Here is a 14,910-nt window from a genome sequence, read left to right on the forward strand (position 1 = left end):
TCTGCCAGCAGGTAAGTACCCGCGTCTTCGGAGGGCAGACCAGGGGGGTTTTGTAGGGCACCGGGGTGGACACGAGTCAGCACAAAAAGTACACCCTCAGCAGCGCGGGGGCGCCCGGGTGCAGTGTGCAAACACGCGTCGGGTTTTCAATGGTTTCCTATGAGAGATCAAGGGATCTCTTCAGCGTTGCAGGCAGGCAAGTGGGGGGGGGCTCCTCGGGGTAGCCACCACCTAGGCAAGGGAGAGGGCCTCCTGGGGGTCACTCCTGCACAGGAGTTCCGTTTCTTTAGGTGCTGGGGGCTGCGGGTGCAGGGTCTTTTCCAGCCGTCGGGAAATGGAGTTCAGGCAGTCGCGGTCAGGGGGAGCCTCGGGATTCCCTCTGCAGGCGTCGCTGTGGGGTCTCAGGGGGGACAACTTTGGTTACTCACAGTCTTGGAGTCGCCGGAGGGTCCTCCCTGAGGTGTTGGTTCTCCACCAGTCGAGTCGGGGTCGCCGGGTGCAGTGTTGCAAGTCTCACGCTTCTTGCGGGGATTTGCAGGGGTCTTTAAATCTGCTCCTCTGTAACAAAGTTGCAGTTCTTTTGGAGCAGGGCCGCTGTCCTCGGGAGTTTCTTGTCTTTCTTAAAGCAGGGCAGTCCTCGGAGGATTCAGAGGTCGCTGGTCCCTTGGAAAGCGTCGCTGGAGCAGGTTTCTTTGGAAGGCAGGAGACAGGCCGGTAAGTCTGGGGCCAAAGCAGTTGGTGTCTTCTGTTCTTCCTCTGCAGGGGTTTTTCAGCTCAGCAGTCCTCTTCTTCTTGTAGTTTCAGGAATCTAAAGTTTTAGGTTCAGGGAAGCCCTTAAATACTAAATTTAAGGGCGTGTTTAGGTCTGGGGGGTTAGTAGCCAATGGCTACTAGCCCTGACGGTGAGTACACCCTCTTTGTGCCTCCTCCCAAGGGGAGGGGGTCACATCCCTAATCCTATTGGGGGAATCCTCCATCTGCAAGATGGAGGATTTCTAAAAGTTAGAGTCACTTCAGCTCAGGACACCTTAGGGGCTGTCCTGACTGGCCAGTGCCTCCTCCTTGTTGTTTTCTTTGTTTCCTCCGGCCTTGCCGCCAAAAGTGGGGGCCGTGGCCGGAGGGGGCGGGCAACTCCACTAGCTGGAGTGTCCTGCGGTGCTGTGACAAAGGGGTGAGCCTTTGAAGCTCACCGCCAGGTGTTACAGCTCCTGCCTGGGGGAGGTGTTGGCATCTCCACCCAGTGCAGGCTTTGTTACTGGCCTCAGAGTGACAAAGGCACTCTCCCCATGGGGCCAGCAACATGTCTCTAGTGTGGCAGGCTGCTGGAACCAGTCAGCCTACACAGATAGTCGGTTAAGGTTTTAGGGGGCACCTCTAAGGTGCCCTCTGGGGTGTAGTTTACAATAAAATGTACACTGGCATCAGTGTGCATTTATTGTGCTGAGACGTTTGATACCAAACTTCCCAGTTTTCAGTGTAGCCATTATGGTGCTGTGGAGTTCGTGTAAAACAGACTCCCAGACCATATACTCTTATGGCTACCCTGCACTTACAATGTCTAAGGTATTGTTTAGACACTGTAGGGGCACAGTGCTCATGCACTGGTGCCCTCACCTATGGTATAGTGCACCCTGCCTTAGGGCTGTAAGGCCTACTAGAGGGGTGACTTATCTATACCTGCATAGGCAGTGAGAGGCTGGCATGGCACCCTGAGGGGAGTGCCATGTCGACTTACTCGTTTTGTTCTCACCAGCACACACAAGCTGGCAAGCAGTGTGTCTGTGCTGAGTGAGGGGTCTCCAGGGTGGCATAATACATGCTGCAGCCCATAGAGACCTTCCTTGGCATCAGGGCCCTTGGTACCAGGGGTACCACTTACAAGGGACTTATCTGGATGCCAGGGTATGCCAATTGTGGAATCAAAAGTACAGGTTAGGGAAAGAACACTGGTGCTGGGGCCTGGTTAGCAGGCCTCCGCACACTTTCAATTCAAAACATAGCATCAGCAAAGGCAAAAAGTCGGGGGGTAACCATGCCAAGGAAGCATTTCCTTACAGACGTTGAAGCAAAGAACTCACGAGAAGACCGCTAAAGCCCAGGGGACGCCATCGCCAACAGGCCATGGCTTAACCCGAAAAATAGGTGACAGTCATCCGACCCCGGTCGAGATACCGGCACACAGCAATCTCGGGCCCGAGATAGTGGCTCGAGAAGATTCGGCATCGAGACAGCGGCACCGAAATGGGTCGGCACCGAGAGGGCACGACGCCGAAAGTAAAGAAGGTTTCGTCCGAGCCGAAAAAAGCAGCCGAAAAGGTTTCGGTACCGAAACATCCGGCCTCGGAACCGAAAATAAGTTCCTATTCAGAGGAACAAGGACTGTCCTCACAAATGAAGACACACAGTTTGGACAAGAATTAGAGACAATAGAGCCAGATCACACACAAAGGCGGCTCTTTATTCAAAAAGATACGGGGAAGATCAGCACTCTTCCTCCAATCAAAATGAAACGTAAACTTGCCTTCCAAGACCAGGACAAACAGCCACACGCAAAGGTGGCTAAACAAGTAACACCACCACCATCCCCACATCACTCTCCGCAACTATCACCTGTGATGCAATCCCCAACTCATACGGGAATGAGTCAAGATGACCCTGACGCATGGGACCTTTATGACGCACCAGTGTCAGATAATAGCCCTGAATGCTATCCAGCAAGACCATCGCCACCAGAGGATAGTACAGGCTACGCTCAAGTGGTATCGAGAGCTGCTGCATTTCCCAATGTCAGCCTTCATTCAGAACCCATTGAAGACGACTTTCTTTTTAATACACTGTCGTCTTCACACAGTCAATATCAGAGTCTTCTGATGTTACCCGGAATGCTCAAACACTCCAAACAAGTATTTGAAGAGCCTGTCAAGGGGAGAGCCATTACTCCAAGAGTAGATAAAAAATATAAACCGCCACCAACAGACCCAGTGTACATCACACAACAGCTAACACCATACTCTGTTGTAGTGGGAGCAGCGCGCAAAAGAGCCAACTCACATACTTCAGGAGATGCACCACCTCCAGATAAAGAAAGTAGAAAATTCGATCCTGCGTCAAAAGGGTGGCGGCACAGGCAGCAAACCAGTGGCGCATTGCAAATTCGCAAGCTTTGTTAGCCAGATATGATAGGGCCCATTGGGATGAGATGCAACACTTTATTGAACATTTACCAAAAGAGTTCCAAAAAAGAGCGCAGCAAGTGGTAGAAGAGGGGACAGAGTATCTCTAATAATCAGATACGGTCAGCAATGGATGCTGCAGACACAGCTGCTAGAACTGTCAACACAGCAGTAGCAATAAGGAGACATGCATGGCTGCGTACATCAGGATTTAAACCAGAGATACAGCAAGCTGTGCTGAATATGCCATTCAACGGACAGCAGTTGTTTGGGCCGGAGGTGGACACTGCAATAGAAAAACTTAAGAAAGACACTGAGAAGGCCAAAGCCATGGGCGCACTCTACTCCCCGCAGAGCAGAGGCACATTTCGAAAGACACAATTTCAAGGGGGGTTTCGAGGGCAGACCACAGAAGCCACAAGCTCACAAACAAAGCCCACTTACCAGAGCCAGCATCAGCGGGGAGGTTTTCGGGGACAATATAGAGGAGGACAATTTCAAAGAAATAGAGGAAAGTTCCAAAGTCCCAAAACTCCTCCAAACAAACAGTGACTTCAAGGTCACAAATCCCCAACACATAACACCTGTGGGGGGGGAGACTAACCACGTTTTACACACATTGGGAGGAAATAACAACAGACACTTGGGTCTTAGCAATTATCCAGCATGGTTATTGCATAGATTTTCTCAAATTCCCTCCAAACGTCCCACCGAAAACACACAGTATGTCAAAAAAACATGTAGATCTTCTAGGACTAGAAGTTCAGGCATTGCTACAGAAAGAAGCAATAGAATTAGTACCAAGACAACAATTAAACACAGGAGTTTACTCACTGTACTTTCTGATACCCAAAAAAGACAAGAGTCTCAGACCTATACTAGATCTCAGAACATTAAATACCTACATCAAATCAGACCACTTTCACATGGTTACTTTACAAGACGTAATCCCACTGCTCAAACAACAAGACTACATGACAACACTAGACTTAAAGGATGCATATTTCCATATACCAATACATCCTTCACACAGAAAGTACCTAAGGTTTGTATTCCAAGGGATACATTACCAATTCAAAGTGTAAAAACTCTTGGCGCAGTTGTTATTCCGAATGGCAACAAACTGCCTGGCAGTAGTAGCTGCACATATCAGAAGGCAGCAAATACATGTGTTCCCGTACCTGGACGATTGGTTAATCAAAACCAACACGCTAAGACGGTGTTCACAACACACAAAATATGTCACAGAAATCCTACACAAACTAGGTTTCTCAATCAACTACGCAAAGTCACACCTTCTGCCGTGTCAAACACAGCAATACTTAGGAGCAACAATCAATACAACAAAAGGGATTGCCACGCCAAGCCCACAAAGGGTACAGGCATTTCACAATGTAATACAGGCCATGTGTCCAAAACAAAGGATACAAGTCAAAATAGTAATGAAACTACTAGGCATGATGTCTTCATGCATCGCCATTGTCCCAAACGCAAGGTTGCACATGCGGCCCTTACAACAGTGCCTAGCATCACAATGGTCACAAGCACAGGGTCAGCTTCTAGATCTGGTGTTGATAGACCGCCAAACATACATCTCGCTTCAATGGTGGAACAGTATAAATTTAAACCAAGAGCGGCCTTTCCAAGACCCAGTGCCACAATACGTGATAACGACAGATGCTTCCATGACAGGGTGGGGAGCACACCTCAATCAACACAGCATCCAAGGACAATGGGACATACAGCAAAGACAGTTTCACATAAATCACTTAGAACTGTTAGCGGTATTTCTAGCGCTGAAAGAATTTCAACCCATAATAACCCACAAATACATTCTTGTCAAAACAGACAACATGACAACAATGTATTACCTAAACAAACAGGGAGGGACACACTCGACACAGTTGTGTCTCCTGACACAGAAAATATGGCATTGGGCGATTCACAACCACATTCGCCTAATAGCACAATTTATTCCAGGAATTCAGAATCAGTTAGCAGACAATCTCTCTCGTTATCACCAACAGATCCACGAATGGGAGATTCACCCCCAAATACTGAACACTTACTTCCAAATTTGGGGAACAACACAAATAGATCTATTTGCAACAAAGGAAAACTCAAAATGCCAAAACTTCGCATCCAGGTACCCACAACATCAGTCTCAGGGCAATGCGCTATGGATGAACTGGTCAAGGATATTTGCGTACGCTTTTCCCCCTCCCCCTCTCCCTCTCCCACTCCTTCCATATCTAGTAAACAAGTTGAGTCAAAACAAACTCAAACTCATATTAATAGCACCAACATGGGCAAGACAACCTTGGTACACAACACTACTAGACCTTTCAGTAGTACCTCATGTCAAACTACCAAACAGGCCAGATCTGTTAACACAACACAAACAACAGATCAGACATCCAAATCCAGCATCGCTGAATCTAGCAATTTGGCTCCTGAAATCCTAGAATTCGGACACTTAGACCTCACACAAGAATGTATGGAGGTCATAAGACAAGCTAGGAAGCCTACCACTAGACACTGCTATGCAAATAAGTGGAAAAGATTTGTTTATTACTGCCATAATAATCAAATTCAACCCTTACACGCATCTGCAAAAGATATAGTAGGATACGTACTACATTTGCAAAAGTCAAAACTAGCTTTCTCTTCCATAATGATACATCTTACTGCAATTTCAGCTTACCTGCAAATTACGCACTCAACTTCATTATTTAGGATACCAGTCATAAAAGCATTTATGGAAGCCCTAAAGAGAATTATACCACCAAGAACACCACCAGTTCCTTCATGGAACCTCAACATTGTCTTAACACGACTCATGGGTCCGCCTTTTGAGCCCATGCACTCTTGTGAAATGCAATACTTAACGTGGAAAGTTGCATTTTTGATTGCCATCACATCTCTAAGAAGGGTGAGTGAAATTCAAGCATTTACCATACAAGAACCATTTATTCAAATACACAAGAATAAAGTAGTTCTACGGGCAAATCCCAAATTTTTACCAAAAGTTATCTCACCGTTCCACTTGAATCAAACAGTAGAATTACCAGTGTTCTTCCCACAGCCAGAGTCTGTAGCTGAAAGAGCACTACATACATTAGACATCAAAAGCGCGCTAATGTACTACATTGACAGAACAAAACTAATTCGAAAAACAAAACAACTATTTATTGCCTTTCAAAACCTCCTACAGGAAATCAAAAAGAGAGCTGCCTATTACACCAAAGGCGCACTCGACCAGAAAGAAAGGTGCTACAATGGCCTTTCTAGGAAATATTCCAATGAACGAAATATGTAAGGCAGCAACATGGTCTACTCCTCATACATTTACCAAACACTACTGTGTAGATGTGTTAACTTCACAACAAGCCACAGTAGGTCAAGCTGTACTACGAACATTGTTTCAAACAACTTCCACTCCTACAGGCTGAACCACCGCTTTTGGGGAGATAACTGCTTACTAGTCTATGCACAGCATGTGTATCTGCAGCTACACATGCCATTGAACGGAAAATGTCACTTACCCAGTGTACATCTGTTTGTGGCATTAGTCGCTGCAGATTCACATGCGCCCACCCGCCTCCCCGGGAGCCTGTAGCCGTTTAGAAGTTGATCTTGAACATTTGTAAATTTGTAAATATATTACTTTAAACTTCATTATGTACATACGTATTCACTCCATTGCTTGGGCACTATTACTAGCATACACAACTCCTACCTCACCCTCTGCGTGGAAAACAATCTAAGATGGAGTCGACGCCCATGCGCAATGGAGTCGAAATGGGAGGAGTCCCTCGGTCTCGTGACTCGAAAAGACTTCTTCGAAGAAAAACAACTTGTAACACTCTGAGCCCAACACCAGATGGCGGGATGTGCACAGCATGTGAATCTGCAGCGACTAATGCCACGAACAGATGTACACTGGGTAAGTGACATTTTGTGTTGGGATTTAGGCAAGACCTTTTGATTTTGTTAAAATATATGTTCGGTGGCATGTGTAGCTGCAGATACACATGCTGTGCACAGTCTGCCGTCTGGTGTTGGGCTCGGAGTGTTACAAGTTGTTTTTCTTCGAAGAAGTCTTTTCGAGTCACGAGACCGATGGACTCCTCCCACTTTGGTTCCATTGCGCATGGGCGTCGACTCCATCTTAGATTGTTTTTTTTCCGCCATCGGGTTCGGACGTGTTCCTTTTCGCTCTGTGTTTCGGGTCGGAAAGTTAGTCAGAATCTTGGAAAAATTCGTCGGTATTGTTTCGTTCGGTATCGGGTTAGTTAGAACAAATAGACACCGAAATCTTGAAGAGGTCCGGTAGCCCTTCGGGGTAATTTCGATCACCCGTCGGGGCCTGGTCGGCCCGACCGCGTGCAACTTCGAGACTGATGGAACGGACCCCGTTCCGATTCTGTCCTAAATGCCATAATAAATATCCTTATACGGATCAACATTTGGTCTGTAACTTGTGCCTGTCCCCCGAGCACAAGGAGAATAGGTGCGAAGCCTGTCGCGCGTTTCGGTCGAGAAAAACGCTCAGAGACCGTAGAGCCAGGAGGTTGCAGATGGCGTCCACGTCGACAGGACAACAACGGTTCGAGGAGGAGGAAGAAGAAACTTTCTCCATCCACGAGTCGGATTCCGAAGAATTCGACGTCGAAGAAACGCCAACCGTGAGTAAGACGTCGAAGCCAAAAGCTCACAAAAAGACTGACAAAGCCCAGGGGACGCCACCGCCAGCAGGCCATGGCTTAACCCGAAAAGTAGGTGACCGTCCATCGGCACCGAAAAAGGGCGAGCTGGTGTCGATGTCATCCGACTCCGGTCGAGATACAGGCACGCAGCAATCTCGGGACCGAGAGAGTGGCGCAGAAAAAATTTGGCACTGAGACAGCGGCACCGAAGTTGGTCGGCACCAAGAGGGCACGACGCTGAAAAGAAAAAAGATCTTGTCGGAGCCGAAAAAATCCAGAGACACGGTTTCAGTGCCGAAACATCCGGCAACCGAACCGAAAACTGGTTCCTACTCAGAGGAACAAGGACTGTCCTCTCAACTAAAAAAAACACAGATTTGAGGAGGAATTACAAACAATAGAGCCAGATCACACGCAAAAGCGGCTCTTTATTCAAAAAGATACAGGGAAGATCAGCACTCTTCCCCCAATCAAAAGGAAAAGGAAACTCGACTTCCAACAAAGAGACAAGCAACCACAAGCAAAGGTGGTAAAGAAGGTAACTCCACCACCCTCTCCACCACCATCAACTCATTCATCACCGGCACAAACTCCACCATTTACACACTCACCAGCTCATACCACAATGAGCCAGGATGATCCAGATGCATGGGACCTCTACGACGCTCCAGTATCGGACAATAGCCCAGAGTCGTACCCAAGTAAACCGTCACCACCTGAGGACAGTACATCATATGCACAGGTGGTCGCTAGGGCAGCCGAATTCCATAATGTGTCACTACATTCAGAACCGATAGAGGACGACTTCCTCTTTAACACCCTGTCCTCCACCCATAGCCATTACCAAAGCCTTCCCATGCTCCCAGGAATGCTGAGGCACGCGAAACAAATATTTCAGGAGCCAGTTAAAGGCAGAGCCATAACTCCAAGGGTGGAGAAAAAATATAAGGCACCACCAACAGACCCTATATTTATTACAACACAGCTCACACCGGACTCTGTAGTTGTGGGGGCAGCTCGTAAGAGAGCCAACTCGCATACATCAGGCGACGCACCACCTCCGGACAAGGAGAGCCGCAAATTTGATGCAGCGGGAAAAAGGGTTGCAGCACAAGCAGCAAATCAGTGGCGTATCGCCAAATCGCAGGCACTCTTAGCGAGATACGACAGGGCTCATTGGGATGAAATGCAACATTTCATCGAACACCTACCCAAAGAGTTCCAAAAACGAGCGCAACATGTGGTGGAAGAGGGACAAAGTATCTCGAACAATCAGATACGGTCTTCCATGGATGCAGCAGATACAGCTGCAAGGACAATAAACACTGCAGTCACAATAAGGAGGCACGCATGGCTGCGCACATCTGGGTTCAAACCTGAAATCCAACAGGCTGTGCTCAATATGCCGTTTAATGAACAGCAATTGTTTGGGCCGGAGGTGGACACTGCCATTGAAAAACTAAAAAAGGACACCGATACAACCAAAGCCATGGGCGCACTCTACTCCCCGCAGACCAGAGGCACATTTCGGAGGACACCTTTTAGGGGAGGGTTTCGGGGTCAACCCACAGAAACCAACACTTCACAAACAAGACCACCTACCTACCAGGGTCAATTTCAAAGGGGAGGTTTTCGGGGGCAATATAGAGGAGGCCAATTCCCAAGAAGTCGGGGAAAATTTCAAGGTCCCAAAACCCCTCAAAATAAACAGTGACTCACAAGTCACACAACCCCATCACACAACACCAGTGGGGGGAAGACTAAGCCAATTCTACAAATCTTGGGAAGAAATAACGACAGACACTTGGGTCTTAGCAATTATCCAACATGGTTATTGCATAGAATTTCACACATTCTCTCCAAACGTCCCGCCGAAAACACACAATATGTCAAAACAACATATAGATCTTCTAGGACTAGAAGTTCAAGCATTACTACAAAAGGACGCAATAGAACTAGTACCAAGCCCACAGAAAAACACAGGGGTTTACTCACTGTACTTTCTAATACCAAAGAAGGACAAAACTCTGAGACCAATACTAGATCTCAGAATACTAAATACCTACATCAAGTCAGACCACTTTCACATGGTCACATTACAAGACGTAATCCCACTGCTCAAACAGCAAGACTACATGACAACATTAGACCTAAAGGATGCGTATTTCCACATACCAATACATCCTTCACACAGGAAATACCTAAGGTTCGTATTCAAAGGAATACATTACCAATTCAAGGTGTTACCATTCGGAATAACAACTGCGCCAAGAGTCTTTACAAAAGGCCTAGCAGTAGTAGCTGCACATATCAGAAGGCAGCAAATACACGTGTTCCCTTACTTAGACGACTGGTTAATCAAGACAAACATGCTAACAAGATGTTCACGTCACACAAAGTATGTCATACAGACCCTTCACAAGCTGGGTTTCTCCATCAACTATGCAAAGTCACACCTTTTGCCGTGCCAAACACAGCAATACTTAGGAGCGACAATCAACACAACAGAAGGGATAGCCACTCCAAGTCCACAAAGGGTTCAAACATTTCACAAGGTGATACAGGCCATGTATCCAACACAAAAGATACATGCAAAAATGGTATTAAAACTCCTAGGCATGATGTCCTCATGCATAGCCATTGTCCCAAACGCAAGATTGCACATGCGACCCTTACAACAATGCCAAGCATCACAATGGTCACATGCACAGGGTCAACTTCTAGATCTGGTGTTAATAGACCGCCAAACATACATCTCGCTTCTATGGTGGAACAGTACAAATTTAAACAAAGGACGGCCTTTCCAAGACCCAGTGCCAAGATACGTTATAACAACGGATGCTTCCATGACAGGGTGGGGAGCACACCTCAATCAACACAGCATCCAAGGACAATGGGACATACATCAAAGAAAGTTTCACAGAAATCACTCAGAACTGTTAGCAGTATTTCTAGCGTTGAAAGCATTCCAACCCATGATAACCCACAAATACATTCTTGTCAAAACAGACAACATGACGACAATGTATTATTTAAGCAAACAGGGGGGACACACTCGACACAGTTGTGTCTCCTAACACAAAAAATATGGCATTGGGCAGTTCACAACCAGATTCGCCTAATAGCACAATTTATTCCAGGGATCCAGAACCAGCTAGCAGACAATCTCTCTCTGGATCACCAACAAGTCCACGAATGGGAAATTCACCCCCAAATACTGAACACTTACTTTCAAATTTGGGGAACACCTCAAATAGATCTATTTGCAACAAAAGAAAACGCAAAATGCCAAAACTTCGCATCCAGGTACCCATACCGGCAATCCCAAGGCAATGCTCTATGGATGAATTGGTCAGGGATATTTGCGTACGCTTTTCCCCCTCTCCCTCTCCTTCCATATCTAGTAAACAGATTGAGTCAAAACAAACTCAAACTCATACTAATAGCACCAACATGGGCAAGACAACCTTGGTATACGACACTACTAGACCTGTCGGTAGTACCTCATGTCAAACTACCCAACAGACCAGATCTGTTAACACAACACAAACAACAGATCAGGCATCCAAACCCAGCATCGCTGAATCTAGCAATTTGGCTCCTGAAATCCTAGAATTTGGACACTTAGACCTCACACAAGAGTGTATGGAGGTCATAAAACAAGCTAGAAAACCTTCCACTAGACACTGCTATGCAAGTAAATGGAAAAGATTTGTTTGTTACTGCCATAATAATCAAATTCAACCATTGCATGCATCTCCAAAAGATGTAGTAGGATATTTACTACATTTGCAAAAATCAAATCTAGCTTTCTCTTCCATAAAGATACATCTCACCGCAATATCTGCTTACCTGCAGATTACTCATTCAACTTCCCTATTTAGAATACCTGTCATTAAAGCGTTTATGGAAGGCCTAAAGAGAATTATACCACCAAGGACCCCACCTGTTCCTTCATGGAACCTCAACATTGTCTTAACAAGGCTCATGGGTCCACCTTTCGAACCCATGCATTCTTGTGAAATGCAATACTTAATGTGGAAAGTTGCATTTCTCATTGCCATCACATCTCTAAGAAGAGTAAGTGAAATTCAGGCGTTTACCATACAAGAACCATTTATGCAAATACACAAGAATAAGGTAGTTCTAAGAACAAATCCAAAATTCTTACCAAAGGTATTCTCACCGTTCCACTTAAATCAAACAGTAGAATTACCAGTGTTCTTCCGACAGCCAGATTCAATAGCTGAAAGAGCACTACATACATTAGACATCAAGAGAGCACTAATGTACTACATTGACAGAACAAAACTAATTAGGAAGAAAAAACAACTATTTATTGCCTTTCAAAAACCTCATACAGGAAATCCAATTTCAAAACAAGGTATTGCCAGATGGATAGTTAGGTGCATCCAAACCTGCTATCTTAAAGCAAAGAGAGAGCTGCCTATTACACCAAAGGCACACTCAACCAGAAAGAAAGGTGCTACCATGGCCTTTCTAGGAAATATTCCAATGAACGAAATATGTAAGGCAGCAACATGGTCTACGCCTCATACATTTACCAAGCACTACTGTGTAGATGTGCTAACTGCACAACAAGCAACAGTAGGTCAAGCTATACTAAGAACATTATTTCAAACTACTTCAACTCCTACAGGCTGAACCACCGCTTTTGGGGAGATAACTGCTTACTAGTCTATGCACAGCATGTGTATCTGCAGCTACACATGCCACCGAACGGAAAATGTCACTTACCCCGTGTACATCTGTTCGTGGCATTAGTCGCTGCAGATTCACATGCGCCTACCCGCCTCCCCGGAAGCCTGTAGCCGTTTGGAAGTACATCTTGAACATTTGTACATTTGTAAATATATTACATTAAACCTTCATTTTGTACATACGTATTCATTCCATTGCATGGGCACTATTATTAGCATACACAACTCCTACCTCACCCTCTGCGGGGAAAACAATCTAAGATGGAGTCGACGCCCATGCGCAATGGAACCAAAGTGGGAGGAGTCCCTCGGTCTCGTGACTCGAAAAGACTTCTTCGAAGAAAAACAACTTGTAACGCTCCGAGCCCAACACCAGACGGCGGACTGTGCACAGCATGTGAATCTGCAGCGACTAACGCCACGAACAGATGTACACTGGGTAAGTGACATTTTCCATTTATAATGCACCTATAGGGGTTTTCAACCAGCCCACTACAGCCATTTGTCTGTTCTTGTCAGTCACATATTTCTTCTGGCTACTATACTATACACAACACATGGGGCAACCGGCCCGCCCGCTTCAGCCATTGGCTAAAGTCACTGTGAGTGACTGCATTCTGCCCTTTCAGAGGGAGTACATTGATACACAAAGTAGTTCCATTCAGTACCAGTGACTGATGTGGCAAGGTGTGTTTTCTGTTTCATGTTTTGTTGGGTGGGAGAGGTATGACGGCCTCCCCAATTCTGAAGTTTTACAAAAATATAACACACATTGACAAAACCAAGAGGCTATTAGCCAACACCAGACCTATTGGCTTTACTTGTTTGATCAGGAAAGTAGGTAGTAACAGATTTGTTTAAGTCTGCCACAAATTACTCAAAAGCCTAAGGACCGATTAACTTACTTGGAAACTTTGGCTGCAAATCAAGGGGATAGTTTTTGCCATTGAAATAAAACTGGCATCATAATTGTTCTCAGAAGTTTGGTAATTTTGTTCTCTGCAGCTTCTTCTGAGAGGAACTGCGAGTCTAATATGTTTCATTAAGATAATTTTTATTTCTGAAATTTTTTCTGGCGGAAATATAAATCCTATAGGATATAATGAGATTTATATTTCGGTACACGGGATATCTGTCACCGTTGTGATGGTGTAACTCCTCCGCCAAGTTCAAAATCGGGCCAGAAGTATTCTACTCTGCCTCATACTGATTGATGCACAGTGCCGGGACTCCTGGTTGGGCAGCTGAGCACTTTGGAAAACGCGTTACCCATTACTTGCTGTCACCAGACTGGGTTCAAAGGACAAAGGGTCTCACCGGCGGTTGTATGTGGAATTAAAGGGCTTTGGTTTTGATTAGGAGAATGGGGGACACTCTTTGAGTCTGAAATGTCAAAAGCAGATTGACTACGGATAGCAGGGTTAATTCTGAGTATATGTGGTTTCTTTCCTTCTGTTCATTCTATCAAACAGGATATGTTTTTCTGTTCTAGTTAATTGTTGGCTTTTCCTCCTGTTTGTTTGCAGATACAGCACGAGGTCAGCAATGGAAACGTGGTGCATCGGCTCTGCAGTGACTCCTGTTTCACCAAATTCCGAGCGACCAAAGGTTTGAAAACCAACTGCTGTGACAATTGTGGCATCTACATCTACAACAAAGGGTTGCCACTGGAGTACCTCTTCCACGAAGGACAGCAAAAGCGGTTCTGCAATTCTACCTGTTTAAATGGCTACAAGAAGGTAGCGTTGCACTTTAGCGTGGTGACAGGGATGGAAGGTCTCTTCCACTGCATGTTTTCAGCTCTGTGCAAGTGAAAGCTAGTACTTGTGCATAAAGCATGGTCTGCCTGCGGGGACTAGATGAAGTGCACAAGAGACAAGAGCTTTGTGTGTGACCTTTTTGGATGGAAACTTTTGAAGATTTTGAGGGATTCTTTGCAGGTGTGAGAGCTACAAATTATGTGCAGAAGAGTCCTTTTGGGTGCAATGTCCACAGACTTATTAGAAGGGCTGCCATAGTTGGGCAGGCGTGCACATGGTGTGGCCTCTGTGTGGGTGACTGCTGAGCGTCATGTATGGGCACGGATAAAGAATATATGCACAGAGCCAGACTTGCATTCTTTGGTGGTGATACTTGCTAGGAGTTGAAGGCTTCTGGGGGGATGAGCTGGTGGCTGTATGAGGCGGACCTAAGTATCCCCCGCTCCTCCCTAGAAGTAGCAGACAAGGTGGGTGTGCCAACTTTGTTGTCAGTAACCATCGGTCTGCTAATGGCATTTCAGTTGCACATTGGTTCTTCCCTTTGGAG

At 45.9% G+C, this 14,910-nt stretch overlaps 1 protein-coding gene across 5 annotated transcripts in view; it reads left to right on the top strand.

Annotated features, from left to right (window-relative positions):
* The window catches only part of ZMYM3 (zinc finger MYM-type containing 3), a 451,376-nt gene that overhangs the window by 121,098 nt on the left and 315,368 nt on the right, over positions 1 to 14,910 (top strand). For all 5 annotated transcript variants that reach the window (XM_069209214.1, XM_069209211.1, XM_069209204.1 and 2 more), the window contains exon 7: positions 14,130 to 14,342. In XM_069209214.1, coding sequence (XP_069065315.1) covers positions 14,130 to 14,342 — 213 coding nt within the window. The remainder of the gene's footprint in view (positions 1 to 14,129; positions 14,343 to 14,910) is intronic.

Source organism: Pleurodeles waltl, chromosome 2_1 (assembly GCF_031143425.1).
Source record: "Pleurodeles waltl isolate 20211129_DDA chromosome 2_1, aPleWal1.hap1.20221129, whole genome shotgun sequence".
Lineage (NCBI taxonomy): Eukaryota > Metazoa > Chordata > Amphibia > Caudata > Salamandridae > Pleurodeles > Pleurodeles waltl.